The sequence below is a fragment of the Pseudophryne corroboree genome, chromosome 9, assembly GCF_028390025.1.
Source record: "Pseudophryne corroboree isolate aPseCor3 chromosome 9, aPseCor3.hap2, whole genome shotgun sequence".
Lineage (NCBI taxonomy): Eukaryota > Metazoa > Chordata > Amphibia > Anura > Myobatrachidae > Pseudophryne > Pseudophryne corroboree.
The window spans coordinates 25,018,669-25,039,754 of NC_086452.1; the positions used below are offsets into that span (position 1 = coordinate 25,018,669).

The 21,086-nt window shown below is 48.8% G+C and overlaps 1 protein-coding gene across 2 annotated transcripts in view; it reads left to right on the plus strand.

Moving 5' to 3' along the window:
• LRRIQ3 (leucine rich repeats and IQ motif containing 3) overlaps positions 1-21,086 on the plus strand; it is an 87,968-nt gene that overhangs the window by 53,092 nt on the left and 13,790 nt on the right. For both annotated transcript variants that reach the window (XM_063939086.1, XM_063939087.1), the window contains exons 6-7: positions 4,150-4,239; positions 9,311-9,446. In XM_063939086.1, coding sequence (XP_063795156.1) covers positions 4,150-4,239; positions 9,311-9,446 — 226 coding nt within the window. The remainder of the gene's footprint in view (positions 1-4,149; positions 4,240-9,310; positions 9,447-21,086) is intronic.

The following is a 21,086-nucleotide window of genomic DNA, read 5'->3' on the forward strand; positions in this document are numbered from 1 at the left end:
GGGACAGTTGGGAGGTATGGGGGTGTGTGAGGGGGTATGCCGTACAGACAGACGGGCACCGGCTCACTGTGTGCTTGACCCCCCACATCAGCATACTCAGCAGGGTCTCTCTGGCGCGGAGGAGCGTCACTTTCTGGCACACTCCACACTTCTTAGCTGCAGTTTTGTGGGGCACCTGCCGCTGTGCAGGTTCCGTACTGCTTCTGTTATCTCCAGACCCGGCAACCCCACCGCTAGCTGCAGCGCTGCCGCCCGCAGTGAGGTGCGCCCAGCTCCTTCTCACACTTTAGTTGGCGGGCAGCGCTGCAGAAGTCCGCGCTGCTTGCAGGCTCCAACCCCCTCCTCCCTCCAGCCGCAGCGTCTCCTGGGGGCTAACCAGTCACTCCCAGTCTCCCCTTACCACAGTGCCCGGCAGCCACGAGGTCCGCGCCGTGTGCATGCTATGACCCCCTCCTCCCTCCAGCCGCAGCGTCTCCTCGGGGCTAACCAGTCACTCCCAGTCTTCCCTTACCACAGTGCCCGGCAGCCGCGCGAGGTCCGCGGTGTGTGACTGAGGAGTGGGGGTGAGGGATGCGGACGGGCAGAGGTAGCAGGACTCCAGCCTGAGAGAGTCAGCCATGCCAAGTCTCCACCAGCAGCAGATCCCAACAGGTTGGAGTGGAACAGCAGCAGCCAGCAGCAGTGACTCCGGTAATACACATCTGTCTGTCACCACTGTTCTGTCCCTAATACCAATCTCTCCCGTGCCCTGCGTTCTGTCATGTCCCTGTCACCCCTGGCCTTGCACTGTCACCCTTATCCTGGCCCTTTCACCCTTATCCTGGCCCTGTCACCCTTATCCTGGCCTTGTCACCCCTATCCTGGCCCTGTCACCCCTGTGCTTGCCCTGTCAACTCTATCCTGGCCCTGTCACCCCTGTCCTGGTCCTGCCGCCCCTACCCTGGCCCTGTCACCCCTATCCTGTCCCTGTCATTTCTGTCCTGGCCCAGTCGCCCCTGTCCTGGCCCTGTCGCCCCTGTCCTGGCCCCGTCACCCCTGTTCTTGCCCCGTCACCCCGGTCCTGGCCCCGTCACCCCTGTTCTGACCCTGTCACCCCTGTCCTGGCCCCGTCATCCCTGTTCTGACCCTATTACTGCATACCCTCCAACTACCTTTTTCGCAGGTACAGTACCCGCAGTGCCTCCAGACCCTCCCCAATGTACCACACATCCGCACCTTCCCCTCCACCACATGCGGCACCCCACCCCTCCCCCACACGCTGTGCCTCCAGACCCCCTACAACACCTGCGGCTCCCACTCCCCCGCCCCTCCACCACCCACAGCACCTCCAGACCCCATCCACCCCCCATATATGTTTCCCCCCACACCTGCCCCCCTCCACCCGCACATCTGCAGACACCCTCCTCCATCCGTGGTCCCCCCCCTCCCCCACCCATGGCACCCCCGCACCCGCCCCTCCACCGCCTCTGGGCCCCCTTCCTCATCCGCCGCACCACCCGCACCTGCCCCTCCCCCACCCGTGGCGCCTCCGGACCCCCTACCCCACCCCCGGCACCCCCACCCCTTCCCATCCCACAGCACCACCGGAACCCTTCACCCATCCGCAACATCCCCACACCTGCCCCTCCCCCACCCATGGCACCCCTGCCCCTCCCCCACCTGCAGTGCCTCCGGACCCCTCCCCCATCTGCAGCCCCCACTCCTCTGCCCCTCCCCCACCCACAGCACCTCCCGACCCTTCCCCATCCGGCCCCCCTCCCGCGCATCCGCCCCCCCCCTCCAACCGCAGCATCTACAGACACCCTCCCCCATCCGCAGTCCCCCCCACACCTGCTACATTCTGTACATCGTGCCCTGCAGGTGCTGTTCACGCCGTCGCAAGGGGCTGCACCTCCTTCACCATCGCACGCCCTTTCATTGTGCAATATTTAACCACTAACAAAGGAATGCAGGTAATACTCCATATAATACAAATACTGAACCCCAGAAAGGCATGCAAGGGTTAAGGGGGCATAGCCCCTTGCGACGGTGTGAAGAGCGCCCGTAGGGCGCGATGAAGCACCTAATATATATATATATACACACACATATATATATATATATATATATATACACACACATATACACATATATGTATACAGTGTATATATATAAAATGTGTGTGTGTGTGTGTATATATGTATATATATATATATATACATATATAGACAGACATACACTTGTGTTATCATTTCATACATATCAAACGTTTAGTAATCCTTAAACTAATGAGATTTAATAGGCAGTTTGGTAGCATCCTGTACTGATCAAGGAATTGTAATCTTAACGCTCAAGAATGTCTCTTTGAGATCAACGTTAGTAAATTCTATCCAAACTTGCGGAAGTAAACATTGCAGAGGCATTGTGATATTGTGAGTAAAGTATTTCGGGTGGACAATAAAGGGGAAACCCTGTGAACCCCACTTTCTAGGTCACAACCACTGTGTTTGCCTTTAAACATGAGGGCCGTACAAAGAAAATGAAGCCTCCCACTAGAGGGCGCCAAAATGCACTGACCAGCAGAATGTATTTAAATCCCCTTCTTACCTTATTTAATTAATATCTTTGCAATATCATAATTCTTCCCCTTTTAATTAAGAGGAGGTATGGAGGCCCAATCAACAACCGGAAACACTGCATTCAGGATGGCACAAAAAAATTGGGGCAGTAAAAATATGCATACAATTCGAAAAGTATATGTTACATAGAAACAGAGAATTTGACGGGTTTAGTATGAAATACCTACAATCAAAATCCCGACGGCCAAAACACCGACAACAATTGACTGACGGTCAAAATGCAGACAAGGTCAAAATACCGACAAGGTCAAAATATCGACAAGGTCAAAATACAGACAAGGTCAAAATACCAACATTTAAAATGTTGACACACATTTTTTTTCAGATATATTTTTGGTGTGTATGCCGACATGGGCACCGTATAAGTGTACCATGTCCCCTCACATGGCTCGCTGAGCTCGCCATGCTTCGGGCGCGGTGCCTCTCTGCGCTCGTCACGCTATTATATCCCCCCTCCAGGTCCACTGGGATGGTAATGTATGAACAAGTCGGTTTCAATGGAAAAAATCATGTCGACTTTTTGACCTGTCGACAACTTAAATGTCGGTATTTTGACCTTGTTGGTATTTTAAATGTCGGTATTTTGACGACCATGTCAGTATTTTGACCTTGTCGGTACTTTGACCATCTGGATTTTGATTGTAGGTACAGTAAATTGAGTGCATTCCGAATCTGACGGCAGATCAGAACCACTTGGGCCCATCTAGTCTGAACCCTTTTTGAACCTTAGTTCTTTGTAAGGATATTCATATGTCTATTCCAAGCATGTTTAAATTGCTCCACTGTCTTAGCCTCTACCACCTCTGACAGGAGGCTATTTTACTTTTCCACTACAACAAATAATGTTGCATTACGTAACAATCTAGAAAATATGGATGCCCTGGAACTAATGAGCCCTACACACTGCGCGATGCGCCGCCGAGCTGCCCGGCGGCGGATTCGGCCGACGGGTGACCCAACGGCGCGCGCGAGCGGGGGGGGGGGGGGGGCAGTGATGGGGTAGTGCAGGCAAATATGTACGATCTCGCCCATATTGGCCTGCATGCACAAGGGACGGGGCACCAACGGTGATCGAGGGGCCGCGCATCGTTCATCGCTGGTGCCTCCACACCGAAAGATATGAACGGTATTTAATTCATTAATGAACGAGATCGTTCATATCTTTCAGTATTATCTGCCAGTGTGTAGGGCCCATAAGCCAAAGCCTTGAAAATACTGTTTGATGTTTATTTTCCTTATACTATATTCAATTTCTTTTTTTAATCTGATACATTGTTGCTGATACCTAATAAATACACATCCACAATAAAACATTGAAATTAGTTCTATAAATAAATAAAACATACTGTAGGTAATTGATCAGACGCACGTTATTGGTGAGATTGTGACATGTTTATTTTGTGGGTTTATTCGTTATAGAATTTTGTTTAGATATTTTTTATCATAGTTCTGCCGCCAAGGCGCTCTGTGACATTGCTGGGTGTAAGGACGCTATTTCATGAGGCCCTTTCCTATCATAAACACTTAACAGCCCGTGAGAGGAGTAAATAGGACATTGGATGCACAGCCAGTGATGCATATCACAGTGGATCTGAGGACGCTACAACAGGACGTGCTGCAGGTGAGCTAGATCACTGAGTTACAAATGGGGGGGGGTTTAAATTGTAAATGTCAATTTTAAAGAACAATTAAAATACCATCATATACGTTTTTTAGATAATTAATTACTGTTGTTATAATTCAATTAATTGATGCAATAGAGCAGAGGTTCTCAACCTCAACCCTCAACCTTTCCCAGCAGATCATGTTTTGAGGATTTCTGTATGTGGAATAATTATTGACCCGACAACAGAGAATAACTCACCCGTGCACGATTAAAGACATCCAGAAAACATGACCCGCTGGTGGTACTTGAGGACTGGAGTTGAGAACATCTGCAATAGATCAAGAACGGTTTCTAACGTAGATTATTTCCATTATACTGAGGCTCATATACAGTTGGTCAGAAGTCCATTTGCGTAGCGTTTCTTGTGCGTTATCTGCATTCTTCGGAATCATGCGTTTGCACCTGGGAGTAATTCAGAGTTGTACGCATGTCAGCCCCATCTCCACCTAGGACTGACGTAGTAATGGGGTGTTCTCATATTGACAAATGTCCCAGAAGACTTGCCGGCAGAACTGCGCGCTACGCAGAGTAGCGCAGAACGTAACTGCGACTATTTTCAGACTGATCTCTTGCACCGAGGATAGGACTGCCGCAAACGTGCACTAATAATGATGACAGCTGTGAGACCAAGTGCACGGAGAGGGAGCTGGTCTTGCCTCAGGGATGCGCACAACTACGCACGTAGGGGAACTAGGCGTTTGGTTCCATGCATGCAGTGCGGGAGCAGTTATGGCTGACTTGCATTTTGCATCAGCCCCTAGTATCTGTATTATGACTTTTTACTGGATACTGGATTTGTTCTTCTTTTATTCCCCACTAATGCGAATGGTTTGCGTCTCACAGCGCAGGCTGCTGGTGTGACTAGAAAGTGGATGACAGACCCGAAACTACGTCACTGAGGGGGGATATCGTACATGCCCACTAGCTATCAGGTTTCACGGCGGAAAGGGGCGGAGCCTGACAACTCCTGGGCTGGGCTATGTCTGACTGGGGCGTGCTCGGGCAGGGCATAGGCTGGGCACCATTGGAGGTGTGGCCTGAAGAGACAATGGGCCTTATTTGCTGCCCATTGTCACAGAGCGCAGAGATTTTGTGGGCGAATTCCTATGGCGCTTGTGTTACACAGTGTACACACAAAGGCGCAGTCACACCTGAGACACACAGTAACAGAAATGTGTAGGAAAAGTGCTTGGAGTTCCTGTGCGGTACAGTGTGTGGTAGCTAAGAGCACTCCACCGGGCCTGGCTCCCTCCGGGCACTAGTACTATTACCGGGCCACAGGGAGTCAACTGCCCAACCGGCCTGAGCCGCTGCATGCTCGGCTAAAGATTGTCTGCAGTAGACGGGGCAGGACCGGTCGTGGAGCCAATTACATGAGCTGTGTTTGGAGAAGGCCAGCTGTATGAGCGATTACTGGTGAGAAAACATTGGAACGGCACCATCGATGGCAAACCCACCGGAACTAAAATGTCAATTGTTCAGATGAAATATGGGGCCTAATTCAGACCTGATCGCTGCTGTGCGAATTTGCAAGGCAGTCGATTATCAATCGACCGCGCATGCGTATGGATTGTAGTGCGCACACGTGAGGACAAACTGCGAGAGAATCCACTGTCTTTTTTTTATCGCTAGGCGTACGCAAGTTGATTAGTAGGAAGCGGGCGTTTGTGGGTGGTAACTGCCCGTTTTCTGGGAGTGTCAGGAAAAACGCAGACGTTCCCAAGTGTTTTCAGGGTGGGTGTGTGACGTCAGCTCCGGCCCCAATCAGCCTGATTGTATCGCACTGTAGGAGTAAGTCCCGGGTTACACACAGACTGCACAGACTGGAAAAATCATTCGATGGTGAGACAGTTGTGAATGGATTTGCAGCTGACCGGCGTTTGCAAAGATTTTTGCACGGCGTACGCAGACTTGCACGGGGCGGATTTTCACTCTGTCTGGGCGGCGACTATCTGATCGCAAACCTCTGCAAACTCGCAGAGGAGTGATCACATCTGAACTAGGCCCATAATTTGATTCCTATGCTCAATTTCCATCCACTTTAGAGACAAATGAACCAGATGTACAGAAAGCATATACTGTACATTTCCATGTCAGTATCTAGATCCGTGGCATGCTACCAGGGAAAGGGGGAGGGGGGAGCAGTTACGGGAGATCATTTACAGATATGCAGAACACATTAATTCCTTGTTTTTACTGTACTATGCAGAATTTATGATTCTTAGTCTCATCATAATTTTATTGTTTATAGATTGAAACCAGGTTCCGCTTCACCGAGCAGAATGCGTATTTAAACTTAAGCTGATAAATCCAAGAAGCTTAAATAGCTTTCTTAGAATGAATTCTGTATGCTTTTAAGCCATTCATTGCCATATAAATTGTCGAGTGCTGCAAGCATAAAAAACTCCTGCAAATATATTAGTAGTGAGTCAGTATCTGGCAATAAAATACAGACACAATCTTGTAAATGGATCCACTACATGACAATCACTGATGGATACAATAGCAAAACGACGCCATTATACATGTACGGTTATGTTTATTTAATGTATATAGAGTTAGTATTGTGTAGTGCGCTTTGCAAAACTATGGGATAGACGATGCGAGATCTTGTCTCGTAGCCCCTCTCTGGGCCATCAGCAAAGAGAAAGAGAATAAACATGTCTCAGCCGGAGTGAACGTTTTAGGTCTTGTATTTACACTACAGTAGCTCTTCCCTTCTCTGGAGAGACACCAATACACAACCTAAACTTGAAACTTAGGCCCTCATTCCGAGTTGTTCGCTCGGTTATTTTCTTCGCATCGCATCGATTTTCCGCAAACTGCGCATGCGCAATGTTCGCACTGCGGCTGCGCCAAGTAAAATTGCTAAGAAGTTTGGTATTTTACTCACGGCATTACAAGGTTTTTTTCTTCGTTCTGGTGATCGGAGTGTGATTGACAGGAAGTGGGTGTTTCTGTGCGGAAACTGGCCGTTTTATGGGTGTGTGTGAAAAAACGCTACAGTTTCTGGGAAAAACGCGGGAGTGGCTGGAGAAACGGGAGAGTGTCTGGGCGAACGCTGGGTGTGTTTGTGACGTCAAACCAGGAACGACAAGCACTGAACTGATCGCACTGGAAGAGTAAGTCTCGAGCTACTCAGAAACTGCAAAGTAAAATCTTTTCGCAATATTGCGAATACTTCGTTCGCACTTCTGCTAAGCTAAGATACACTCCCAGAGGGCGGCGGCTTAGCGTGTGCATTGCTGCGAAAAGCGGCTAGCGAGCGAACAACTCGGAATGAGGGCCTTAATCGGGATGGTATCGGGATACCGTCGCTTGGGAAGCGGCTGTCAAAATACTGGCAACTACCCCTAACCCTTAACCTCCCTAACCCTCTTTTGAGAAGCACACTTGAGTTGTCCACACCTGCAACAGTTTAGGTGGAAGCTGTTTAGGATCACAGTATCTATCACCTTCTTCAACGGCCAGATGATGACCGGAGCTGGCGGAAGATCTGGTCAACTGTTACCCGTGAACCATGAGATCCAAGTTGTGGTTTCAACACAAAATGTCCAGATTTATTCAGTCTGAATGTACACAAGCTTGGCCAAATTCAACCAGAGCCGTCCCTAACCAATATGATGCCCTAGGCAAGACTTTGGCTGGTACCCCCTAGCACCACCACTAGTTCCGCCTCTGACCCTGCACTCCTTTCCCAGCAACATCACCCATCACTCATAGCAGTCCTCATTTTGGTGTTCCTACCCCCTATATTTTAAATAGGAACAGTGCGCACATTCGGCGCACAGCCCAAAAAGGGGGGTGTTCTTGCTGGGAAGCGGCATGGCCACACAATAGTACCCCCTATTCAAATAACGCCACACAGTAGTGCAACTTTATTCATATTATATCATGTAATAATGCTTCAATACGCCATGCAGCAGGAAATGCCTGGTGTGAGTCAGCTGGCAGCGCTGCTAACGTTGGGCGCCTTTTTTGATGATAATGCACCTTATTTGCATTACCATGTGGCTAGGATGCACAAACAGCTTCTGCTGATTAAAATGATATGCGGCATGCCTATATTCTGTGTGTGACTGTGGCTGTATCTGCATACAAAATGCTACGTTACAGTGATTTCCAGGAATACACTGTAACGTAGCGTTTCATATGCAGATACAGCCACAGTCATACACAGAATATAGGCATGCCGCATATAATTTTTTTTAATCAGCAGAAGCTGCTTGTGCCCCCAGGCACTTGTCTGGTTTGCCTATGCCTAGGGCTGGCTTGGAATTCAACATACAGTAGATCTGGTCATTTAATGGTGGAAAGACCAGAACTCTCTATAGTGGGGGCAGATGTACTAAACCTTGGAGAGAGTACCAGCCAACCAGCTCCTAACTGTCATTTTTTCAAACACAGGCTGTAACATGGCAGTTAGGATTGGTTGGTACTTTATCTCTCTCCACTTTGTCTCTCGCCAAGCTTCGTTAAATATCCCCATACTGTATGTCCTGATCCACCAAACCAGTCTCACAGTTCCTCACAGCCCCTCCTGAGCACTCCAGGGATGAGTTGGATGTAGAGATGTGATAGAATGCCCAGGGTCTGCATCTGCTTACTGACAGGCAGCGGCTGATCCCAGCATTACCTGTTGAGGTCAGAAGGACTCTGCTGCTAATCAGTTTGCACCTAGTGATGGTTTATTTCCTATGTTTGTCCTTTATTATATATTTCAATATACATTTGTTTTCAAACACTGATCGCATTCCTGCAGCACTGATCATTTACCTGCAGATTATTTCCCATGTCATTGCTCATTAATATACAGTATTTCCTCTGCTGACATCACGATAGCAGTAGCTGGTTACGCAGCGTTGCTGTGGCCCCTGGCTATGAATTAATATCTCTGTACACAAACATAAGTCAGAACGGATTTAAAACAAAATGACCCAGGCAAAGCTGGACGTTCAGACGCTGCGGCTTGACATTATCGAACGTTGCGTCTAAGGATGAGGCTGACTGTGATTTCTGTAAGTAGGTTTTGCCAGAAGCAGAAATTGTTTATGATCTGAGAGACCAAATTCAGCCGCTGCCACCACCTGCCCGCGTCACAGACTCTGTACACGAGGAGAAGAGAGCGAAGGACATCAAAGTAACCAAGCAGCAAGAGCAAGGTCAGTGCTACTCGCAGTTTACCTTAGTGGCTGACATGTTGTAAGAGTTAAAACCAAAAATACTGGCAGGAAGATTAGAAAACAGTCAAACTGCAATACCGCATGTAGCCAGCAGGTGGAACCCCCCTGCTTAATATGGTCCCATGGACCGTTTTAGGGCAGGAATTGTATATACAACTAAGGGGGTTATTCAGAGATGGATGCAGATCTTGCTTCCGCAGCAAGATCAGCATCCATCTACGCCCAGCATGTGTGTGTCGCAGCCTCACAATGCGTTCACAATTTAATTGCGAACGCATCGATTTGAAGTTGACCCCTGCCTGCGTAGTCCAGCTCAATTTTTTTTTCTCGGAGTGGCTGTGCGTGATGTCACGCAACCTCGCCAAAAATGGTCCGGACATGTCTGCATTGTCCAGACCAGCCCTGCGAAACGTAACATAGACGCACCCCCGATGATCGCAGCGGTCAATCATCATGACATCCTGGAAGGTTGCGGTTGAAGGGTCGCGTGCGGGCACTGCGGCCGGTGCGTGTGCAGAGACTCTGAATGCAGCCGCTGCGTACAGGTTAGGATAGCCCCCTAATTGTATAGCAAAAGGTTGACTGTTATAGAGAGATACGGGGAGATGTAGCAAACCTCTAGAGAGAAAGTGGAGAAGTTTCCCATAGCAACCTGGATAAATGACAGTTGCTATGGGCAACTTGTCCACTTTTTTTTTTTCCTGAAGGTTTCATGTATCTCTCACATAATCCCCAAATAAGTGACTGTAAATGTGCATATAAGGTATAAGCTTATCGCTATGGTTATTTATCTATGGGCCTAATTCAGACCTGATCGCTAGGGTGCGTTTCTTTCTGCCCTGCGATCTGATAGTGGCCGCCTACAGGGGGAGGGGAAGTCGCTGTGTAGGTGTGCGATCGCTCCGTTAGCAGAGCTGTACAAAAATGAGTTTGTGCAGTCTCTGCGCAGCGCAGGACTTACTCTTCCAGCGTGATTGTTTCCTGGTGATCGGGGCCGAAGCTGACGTCAGACACCCTCCCTGAAAACGCCAGATCCCGCCTACGTTTTTCCGGACACTCCAGGAAAACGGTCAGTCGCCACCCACAAACGGCCTCTTCCTGTCAATCTCCTTGTGAATGCCCGTGCGACTGGATCCGTCGCACCATGCCGTCACAGGGCGCCGATCCCCGTAGCAGTTGTCCGTTGCGCCGGGGCAGTGCGGCTCAGATGCATGTGCAGTTTAGATCTGATCGCACGCTGTGCGAAAAAAACGCATAGCAGCGATCAGATCTGAATTACCCCTTATGTACGTTCATTTGCACAGGTACTGTATGTGTGTCTGTGTGCATGTGTGGAAATGTGCGCCAAGTATATCTATTATTTACTGTATATGTATAAATGGCGTCTCAGTGTTGTACAGTGTTAAAAAAATAAGTCAATTAAATAATGCATCATTGTTTTTTACTTATACTTGTCTACGTACTGTATCTTGCATTTGTGTGTGCAACAATACATACAGTATAGTACAAGGAGGCTAGTGAACTATATAGCACTACTGCTTTAATGCTCCAGTATGACACACAAGATGCAATATGTGGTTTTGACTAGAGATGTGCACAGGACATTTTTCGGGTTTTGTGTTTTGGTTTTGGATTCGGTTCCGCGGCCGTGTTTTGGATTCGGACGCGTTTTGGCAAAACCTCGCTGAAAATGTTTTGTCGGATTCGGGTGTTTTTTTACAAAAACCCCTCAAAAACAGCTTAAATCATAGAATTTGGGGGTCATTTTGATCCCATAGTATTATTAACCTCAATAACCATAATTTCCACTCATTTCCAGTCTATTCTGAACACCTCACAATATTATTTTTAGTCCTAAAATTTGCACCAAGGTCGCTGTGTGACTAAGCTAAGCGACCCAAGTGGCCGACACAAACAGCTGGCCCATCTAGGAGTGGCACTGCAGTGTCAGACAGGATGGCAGATTTAAAAAATAGTCCCCAAACAGCACATGATGCAAAGAAAAAAAGAGGTGCAATGAGGTAGCTGTGTGACTAAGCTAAGCGACCCAAGTGGCCGACACAAACACCTGGCCCATCTAGGAGTGGCACTGCAGTGTCAGACAGGATGGCAGATTTAAAAAATAGTCCCCAAACAGCACATGATGCAAAGAAAAAAAGAGGTGCACCAAGGTCGCTGGATGGCTAAGCTAAGCGACCCAAGTGGCCGACACAAACACCTGGCCCATCTAGGAGTGGCACTGCAGTGTCAGACAGGATGGCACTTCAAAAAAATAGTCCCCAAACAGCACGTGATGCAAAGAAAAAAAGAGGTGCAATGAGGTAGCTGTGTGACTAAGCTAAGCGACCCAAGTGGCCGACACAAACACCTGGCCCATCTAGGAGTGGCACTGCAGTGTCAGACAGGATGGCAGATTTAAAAAATAGTCCCCAAACAGCACATGATGCAAAGAAAAAAAGAGGTGCACCAAGGTCGCTGGATGGCTAAGCTAAGCGACCCAAGTGGCCGACACAAACACCTGGCCCATCTAGGAGTGGCACTGCAGTGTCAGACAGGATGGCAGATTTAAAAAATAGTCCCCAAACAGCACATGATGCAAAGAAAAAAAGAGGTGCACCAAGGTCGCTGGATGGCTAAGCTAAGCGACCCAAGTGGCCGACACAAACACCTGGCCCATCTAGGAGTGGCACTGCAGTGTCAGACAGGATGGCAGATTTAAAAAATAGTCCCCAAACAGCACATGATGCAAAGAAAAAAAGAGGTGCAATGAGGTAGCTGTGTGACTAAGCTAAGCGACCCAAGTGGCCGACACAAACACCTGGCCCATCTAGGAGTGGCACTGCAGTGTCAGACAGGATGGCAGATTTAAAAAATAGTCCCCAAACAGCACATGATGCAAAGAAAAAAAGAGGTGCACCAAGGTCGCTGGATGGCTAAGCTAAGCGACCCAAGTGGCCGACACAAACACCTGGCCCATCTAGGAGTGGCACTGCAGTGTCAGACAGGATGGCACTTCAAAAAAATAGTCCCCAAACAGCACATGATGCAAAGAAAAAAAGAGGTGCAATGAGGTAGCTGTGTGACTAAGCTAAGCGACCCAAGTGGCCGACACAAACACCAGGCCCATCTAGGAGTGGCACTGCAGTGTCAGACAGGATGGCAGATTTAAAAAATAGTCCCCAAACAGCACATGATGCAAAGAAAAAAAGAGGTGCACCAAGGTCGCTGGATGGCTAAGCTAAGCGACCCAAGTGGCCGACACAAACACCTGGCCCATCTAGGAGTGGCACTGCAGTGTCAGACAGGATGGCAGATTTAAAAAATAGTCCCCAAACAGCACATGATGCAAAGAAAAAAAGAGGTGCAATGAGGTAGCTGTGTGACTAAGCTAAGCGACCCAAGTGGCCGACACAAACACCTGGCCCATCTAGGAGTGGCACTGCAGTGTCAGACAGGATGGCAGATTTAAAAAATAGTCCCCAAACAGCACATGATGCAAAGAAAAAAAGAGGTGCACCAAGGTCGCTGGATGGCTAAGCTAAGCGACCCAAGTGGCCGACACAAACACCTGGCCCATCTAGGAGTGGCACTGCAGTGTCAGACAGGATGGCACTTCAAAAAAATAGTCCCCAAACAGCACATGATGCAAAGAAAAAAAGAGGTGCAATGAGGTAGCTGTGTGACTAAGCTAAGCGACCCAAGTGGCCGACACAAACACCTGGCCCATCTAGGAGTGGCACTGCAGTGTCAGATAGGATGGCAGATTTAAAAAATAGTCCCCAAACAGCACATGATGCAAAGAAAAAAAGAGGTGCAATGAGGTAGCTGTTTGACTAAGCTAAGCGACCCAAGTGGCCGACACAAACACCTGGCCCATCTAGGAGTGGCACTGCAGTGTCAGACAGGATGGCAGATTTAAAAAATAGTCCCCAAACAGCACATGATGCAAAGAAAAAAAGAGGTGCAATGAGGTAGCTGTGTGACTAAGCTAAGCAACCCAAGTGGCCGACACAAACACCTGGCCCATCTAGGAGTGGCAATGCACTGTCCTCCTACTATATATACTGCGCACAGCGACTAAAATGCACCACAGGTATGGATGGATAGTATACTTGACGACACAGAGGTAGGTAGAGCAGTGGCCTACTGTACCGTACTGCTATATATTATATACTGGTGGTCAGAAAAATTATGCACTGTCCTACTACTATATATATACTGCGCACAATTTAAATGCACCACAGGTATGGATGGATAGTATACTTGACGACACAGAGGTAGGTAGAGCAGTGGCCTACTGTACCGTACTGCTATATATTATATACCGGTGGTCAGCAAAATTATGCACTGTCCTACTATTATATATATACTGCGCACAACTTAAATGCACCACAGGTATGGATGGATAGTATACTTGATGACGCAGAGGTAGGTAGAGCAGTGGCCTACTGTACCGTACTGCTATATATTATATACTGGTGGTCAGCAAAATGATGCACTGTCCTACTACTATATATATATATACTGCGCACAACTTAAATGCACCACAGGTATGGATGGATAGTATACTTGACGACACAGAGGTAGGTAGAGAAGTGGCCTACTGTACCGTCCTGCTATATATTATATACCGGTGGTCAGCAAAATTATGCACTGTCCTACTACTATATATATATATACTGCGCACAACTTAAATGCACCACAGGTATGGATGGATAGTATACTTGACGACACAGAGGTAGGTAGAGCAGTGGCCTACTGTACCGTACTGCTATATATTATATACTGGTGGTCAGCAAAATTATGCACTGTCCTACTACTATATATATACTGCGCACAACTTAAATGCACCACAGGTATGGATGGATAGTATACTTGATGACACAGAGGTAGGTAGAGCAGTGGCCTACTGTACCGTACTGCTATATATTATATACTAGTGGTCAGCAAAATTATGCACTGTCCTACTACTATATATATACTGTGCACAAAAACTTAAATGCACCACAGGTATGGATGGATAGTATACTTGACGACACAGAGGTAGGTAGAGCAGTGGCCTACTATACCGTACTGCTATATATTATATACTGGTGGTCAGCAAAATTATGCACTGTCCTACTACTATATATACTGCGCACAACTTAAATGCACCATAGGTATGGATGGATAGTATACTTGACGACACAGAGGTAGGTAGAGCAGTGGACTACTGTACCGTACTGCTATATATTATATACTGTTGGTCACTGGTCAGCAAAATTATGCACTGTCCTCCTACTATATAATACTGGTTGTCACTGGTCAGCAGAACTCTGCACTGTCCTCCTACTATATAATACTGGTGGTCCCCAGTCCCCACAATAAAGCACACTGAGCACAGATATTTGCAGCAAACTGAGCACAGATATGGAGCGTTTTTCAGGCAGAGAACGTAGATATTTGCAGCACACTGAGCACAGATATTTGCAGCACACTGAGCACAGATATTTGCAGCACACTGAACACAGAAACTGAGAGAACGCCAGCCACGTCCTCTCACTATCATCTCCAATGCACGAGTGAAAAATGGCGGCGACGCGCGGCTCCTTATATAGAATACGAATCTCGCGAGAATCCGACAGCGGGATGATGACGTTCGGGCGCGCTCGGGTTAACCGAGCAAGGCGGGAGAATCCGAGTCTGCTCGGAACCGTGAAAAAATAAGATTTTACTCACCGGTAAATCTATTTCTCGTAGTCCGTAGTGGATGCTGGGGACTCCGTAAGGACCATGGGGAATAGACGGCTCCGCAAGAGACTGGGCACATCTAAAGAAAGCTTTAGGACTATCTGGTGTGCACTGGCTCCTCCCCCTATGACCCTCCTCCAAGCCTCAGTTAGGACACTGTGCCCGGAAGAGCTGACACAATAAGGAAGGATTTTGAATCCCGGGTAAGACTCATACCAGCCACACCAATCACACCGTATAACTCGTGATAGGAACCCCGGTTAACAGTATGATAACAATGGAACCTCTGAATAGATGGTTCGCAATAACAACCCGATTTGTGTAACAATAACTATTTACAAGTATTGCAGACAATCCGCACTTGGGATGGGCGCCCAGCATCCACTACGGACTACGAGAAATAGATTTACCGGTGAGTAAAATCTTATTTTCTCTGACGTCCTAGTGGATGCTGGGGACTCCGTAAGGACCATGGGGATTATACCAAAGCTCCCAAACGGGCGGGAGAGTGCGGATGACTCTGCAGCACCGAATGAGAGAACTCCAGGTCCTCCTCAGCCAGGGTATCAAATTTATAAAATTTTGCAAACGTGTTTGCCCCTGACCAAGTAGCAGCTCGGCCAAGTTGTAAAGCCGAGACCCCTCGGGCAGCCGCCCAAGATGAGCCCACCTTCCTTGTGGAATGGGCTTTTAAAGATTTAGGCTGCGGTAGTCCCACCGCAGAATGCGCAAGCTGAATAGTGCTACAAATCCAGCGCGCTATAGTCTGCTTAGAAGCAGGAGCACCCAGCTTGTTGGGTGCATCTAGGATAAACAGCTAGTCAGTTTTCCTGACTCCAGCCGTCCTGGAAATATAATTTTTCAGGGCCCTGACTACGTCCAGTAACTTGGAATCCTCCAGGTCCCTAGTAGCAGCAGGCACCACAATAGGTTGGTACAAGTGAAAACCTGATACCACCTTCGGGAGAAAGTGAGGACGAGTCCTCAACTCTGTCCTATCCATATGGAAAGTCAGGTAAGGGCTTTTTTATGACAAAGCCGCCAATTCTGACACATGCCTGGCCGAAGCCAGAGCCAACACATGACCACTTTTCATGTGAGATATTTCAAATCCACGGTTTTAAGTGGCTCAAACCAATGTGATTCCAGGAACTCCAAAACCACATTGAGATCCCAAGGTGCCACTGGGGCACAAAGAAGGGGCTGAATATGCAGCACTCCTTTACAACGTTTGAACTTCAGGCTGACATCCTTCCTGGCTTTGATCAGGATAAGAATGACTTCCTCCGGAAAGCCTTTTTCACTCAGGATCCGGTGTTCAACCGCCATGCCGTCAATGCAGCCGCGGTAAGTCTTTGAACAGACAGGGCCCCTGCTGCAGCAGATCCTGTCTGAGTGACAGAGGCCATGGGTCCTCTGAGATCATCTCCTGAAGTTCCAAGTACCAAGCCCTTCTTGGCCAATCCGGAACAATGAGTATAGTTCTTACTCCTCTTTTTCTTATCATCCTCATTACCTTGGGTATGAAAGGGAGAGGAGGGAACACATAAACCGACTGGTACACCCGCGGTGTCACTAGAGCGTCCACAGCGATCGCCTGAGGTTCCCTTGACCTGGCGCAATATCTTTTTTATTGAGGCGGGACGCCATCATGTCCAGCTGTGGTCTTTCCCAACGGTTTACCAGCATTTGGAAGACTTCTGGATGAAGTCCCTATTCTCCCGGGTGGAGTCTGCTGCGGAAGTCTGCTTCCCAGTTGTCCACTCCCGGAATGAACACTGCTGCCAGTGCTACCACATGATTTTCTGCCCAACGGGGAATCCCTGTGGCTTCTGCCATCGCCCTCCTGCTTCTTGTGCCGCCCTGCCTGTTTACATGGGCGAGCGCCGTGATGTTGTCTGATTGGATCAGTACGGCTGGTGAAGCAGGGGCCTTGTTTTGCTTAGGGCCTTGTAAATGGCTCTTATCTCCAGAAAATTTATGTTAAGTGAAAAACTCCTGTTTGGACATAGTCCTTGGAATTTTATTCCCTGTGTGACTGCACCCCAGCCCCGAAGGCTGGCATCCGTGGTCACCAGGACCCAGTCCTGTATTCCGAATCTGCGGCCCTCTAGTAGATGAGCCCTCTGAAGCCACCACCGCAGCGACACCCTGGTTCTTGCCGACCGGGTTATCCGCTGCTGTATCTGGAGATGGGACCCGGACCATTTGTCCAACAGGTCCCACTGGAAAATCCTTGCGTGGAACTTTCCGAATGGAATTGCTTCGTACGAAGCTACCATTTTTCCCAGGACTCGTGTGCATTGATGTACCGACACCTGTCCCGGTCTTAGGAGGTTTCTGACTAGAGATGACAACTCCTCGGCTTTTTCCATTGGAAGAAACACTTTCTTCTGGTCTGTTTCCAGAATCATTCCCAGGAACAGAAGACGTGTCGTCGGGACCAGCTGTGACTTTGGAATTGAGAATCCAGTCCTGCTGTTGCAGCACTTCCCGAGAAAGTGCTACCCCCTTATCAACTGTTCCTTGGACCTCACCTTTATCAGGAGATCGTCCAAGTACGGGATAATTAAAACTCCCTTCTTGCGAAGGAGTATCATCATTTCGGTCATTACCCATGGTAAAGACCCTCGGTGCCGTGGATAATCCAAACGGCAGCGTCTGGAACTGATAGTGACAGTCCTGTACCACAATCTTGAGGTACTCCTGGTGAGGAGGGTAAATGGGGACATGCAGGTAAGTATCCTTGATGTCCAGAGAGACCCTGTAATCCCCCTCGTCCAGGATCGCAATAATCGCCCTGAGCGATTCCATCTTGAACTTGAATCTTTTGTTATATGTGTTCAAGGATTTTAAATTTAAGATGGGTCTCACCGAACCGTCCGGTTTCGGTACCACAAACATTGTGGAAAAGTAACCCTTTTCCTGTTGAAGGAGGGGTACCTTGATAATCACTTGCTGTGAATACAGTTTTTTGGATAGCCACCAACACTGCCTCCCTGGCAGAGGGAGTTGCCGGTAAGGCAGATTTTAGGAAACGGCGGGGGGGAGACGTCTCGAATTCCAGCCTGTACCTCTGAGATACTGTTTGAAGAACCCAGGGATCCACCTGTGAGAGAGCCCACTGTGCGCTGAAATTTCTGAGACGGGCCCCCACCGTACCCGGGTCCGTCTGAGCAGCCCCAGCGTCATGCTGTGGACTTACCGGACGCAGGGGAGGACTTCTGCTCCCGGGAACTAGCTGTGTGCTGCAGCTTTTTCCCTCTACCTTTTCCTCTTGGCAGAAAAGATGAGCCTCTAGCCCTCTACTTTTCTGGGGCCGAAGGGACTGTACCTGATAATACAGTGTTTACTTTTGCTGTGGGGTAGCTTGTGGCAAAAGTTTTGATTTCCCAGCCGTAGCTGTGGAAACGAGGTCTGAAAGACCATCCCCAAACAGTTCCACCCCCTTCTAGGGCAAACTTCCATGTGCCGATTTGAACCGGCATCGCCCGACCATTGCCGAGTCCATAACCCCCGTCTGGCGGCAATGGTTTTACATAGCGCTTATTAGTGATGCCAGTCGGCAAATATCCCTCTGTGCGTCACGCATGTATAAGACAGCGTCTTTTATATGCTCTATTTTCAGCAAAATATTGTCCCTATCTATAGTATAAATATTATCCGACAGGGAATCTGACCACGCAGCTGCCGCACTGCACATCCATGCCGAGGCAATAGCAGGTCTCAATATAATGCCAGTGTGTGTGTATATAGCTTTAAGGGTAGTTTTCTGCTTTCTATCAGCAGGTCCTTCAGGGCGGCCGTATCCGTGACGGTAGTGCCACCTTTTTTAATAAGCGTGTAACCGCTTTATCTACCCTAGGGGTTATTTCCCAACGTGACCTATCCTCTGGCGGAAAAGGGTACGCTGCTTAGAAATTATCACTTTCTTATCGGGGGAAGTCCACGCTTCCTCACACACCTCATATCAATTCCTCAGATGCAGGAAAACTACTGGTAGTTTTCTGTCACCAAAAATAATACCCTTTTTTGTGGTATATGGGGTATTATCAGAAATGTGTAATACATTTTTCATTGCCTCAATCATGTAACGGGTGGCCCTATTGGAAGGTACACTAGTCTCATCGTCGTCGACACTGGAGTCGGTATCCGTGTCAACATCTGTGTCTGCCATCTGAGGTAGCGAGCGTTTTAGAGCCCCTGATGACATGTGAGACGCTTGGACAGGCACAAGCTGAGCAGCCGGCTGTCCTATGTCGTCAAACCTTTTATGTAAGGAGTTGACACTGTCACGTAATTCCTTCCATAAATCCATCCACACCGGTGTCGACCCCGCAGGGGGTGACATCCCATTCACAGGCATTTGCTCCGCCTCCACATCATTATCCTCATCATACATGTCGACACAGCAGTACCGACACACAGCACACACACAGGGAATGCTCTGACAGAGGACAGGACCCCACAAAGCCCTTTGGGGAGACAGAGGGAGAGTATGCCAGCACACACCAGAGCGCTATATATCACAGGGATATCACCTATAGAGAGTGTTTTCCCTTATAGCTGCATAATATATATATACTATATATATATACTGCGCCTAATTTGTGCCCCCCCTCTCTTTTTAACCCTTTTCTGTAGTGCAGGACTGCAGGGGAGAGCCAGGGAGCGATCCCTCCAGCAGAGCTGTGAGGGAAAATGGCGCCAGTGTGCTGAGGGAGATGGCTCCGCCCCTTTTTCGGCGGGCTTTCTCCCGCTATTGTAAAAGTTCTGGCAGGGGTTAATAAACACCTATATAGCCCCTGGGGCTATATATGGTGTCAGTTCGCCAGCCAAGGTGTTAATATTGCTGCTCAGGGCGCCCCCCCCCCAAGCGCCCTGCACCCATCAGTGACCGCAGTATGTGGTGTGCATGAGGAGCAATGGCGCACAGCTGCAGTGCTGTGCGCTACCTTGGAGAAGACAGAAGTCTTCAGCCGCCGATTTTCCGGACCACCTTCTTGCTTCTGGCTCTGTAAGGGGGACGGCGGCGCGGCTCCGGGAACGGACGACGAGGTCGGGTCCTGTGTTCGATCCCTCTGGAGCTAATGGTGTCCAGTAGCCTAAGAAGCCCAAGCTACCACCACTTAGGTAGGTTCGCTTCTTCTCCCCTTAGTCCCTCGGTGCAGTGAGCCTGTTGCCAGCAGGTCTCACTGAAAATAAAAAACCTAAACTATACTTTCTTTCTAGGTGCTCAGGAGAGCCCCTAGTGTGCATCCAGCTCAGCCGGGCACAGAAATCTAACTGAGGCTTGGAGGAGGGTCATAGGGGGAGGAGCCAGTGCACACCAGATAGTCCTAAAGCTTTCTTTAGATGTGCCCAGTCTCCTGCGGAGCCGTCTATTCCCCATGGTCCTTACGGAGTCCCCAGCATCCACTAGGACGTCAGAGAAATGGGTGAAGTTCGGGGGGGTTCAGATTCCAAGGAACCGAACCCGCTCATCTCTAGTTTTGACATAATGGCCGTGATTCAATGGTGGACGCAGTACCGATGTTTGCGCAGTTGAGTGAATTTATTTTGTACTGTTCATGCGTCACAGATGCACGGAGAATACGCGGGGACTCATTAGTAGTGATGAGCGGGTTCGGATCCTCGGGATCCGAACCCGCCCGAACTTCACCCTTTTTTGCACGGTTCCGATCAGACTCGGATCTTCCCGCCTTGCTCGGTTAACCCGAGCGCGCCCGAACGTCATCATCCCGCGGTCGGATTCTCGCGAGATTCGGATTCTATATAAAGCCGCTCGTCACCGCCATTTTTCACTCGTGCATTGGAGATGATCGTGAGAGGACGTGGCTGGCGTCCCCTCAGTTTCTATGTTCAGTGGGCTGCAAATTGTGCTGCAAA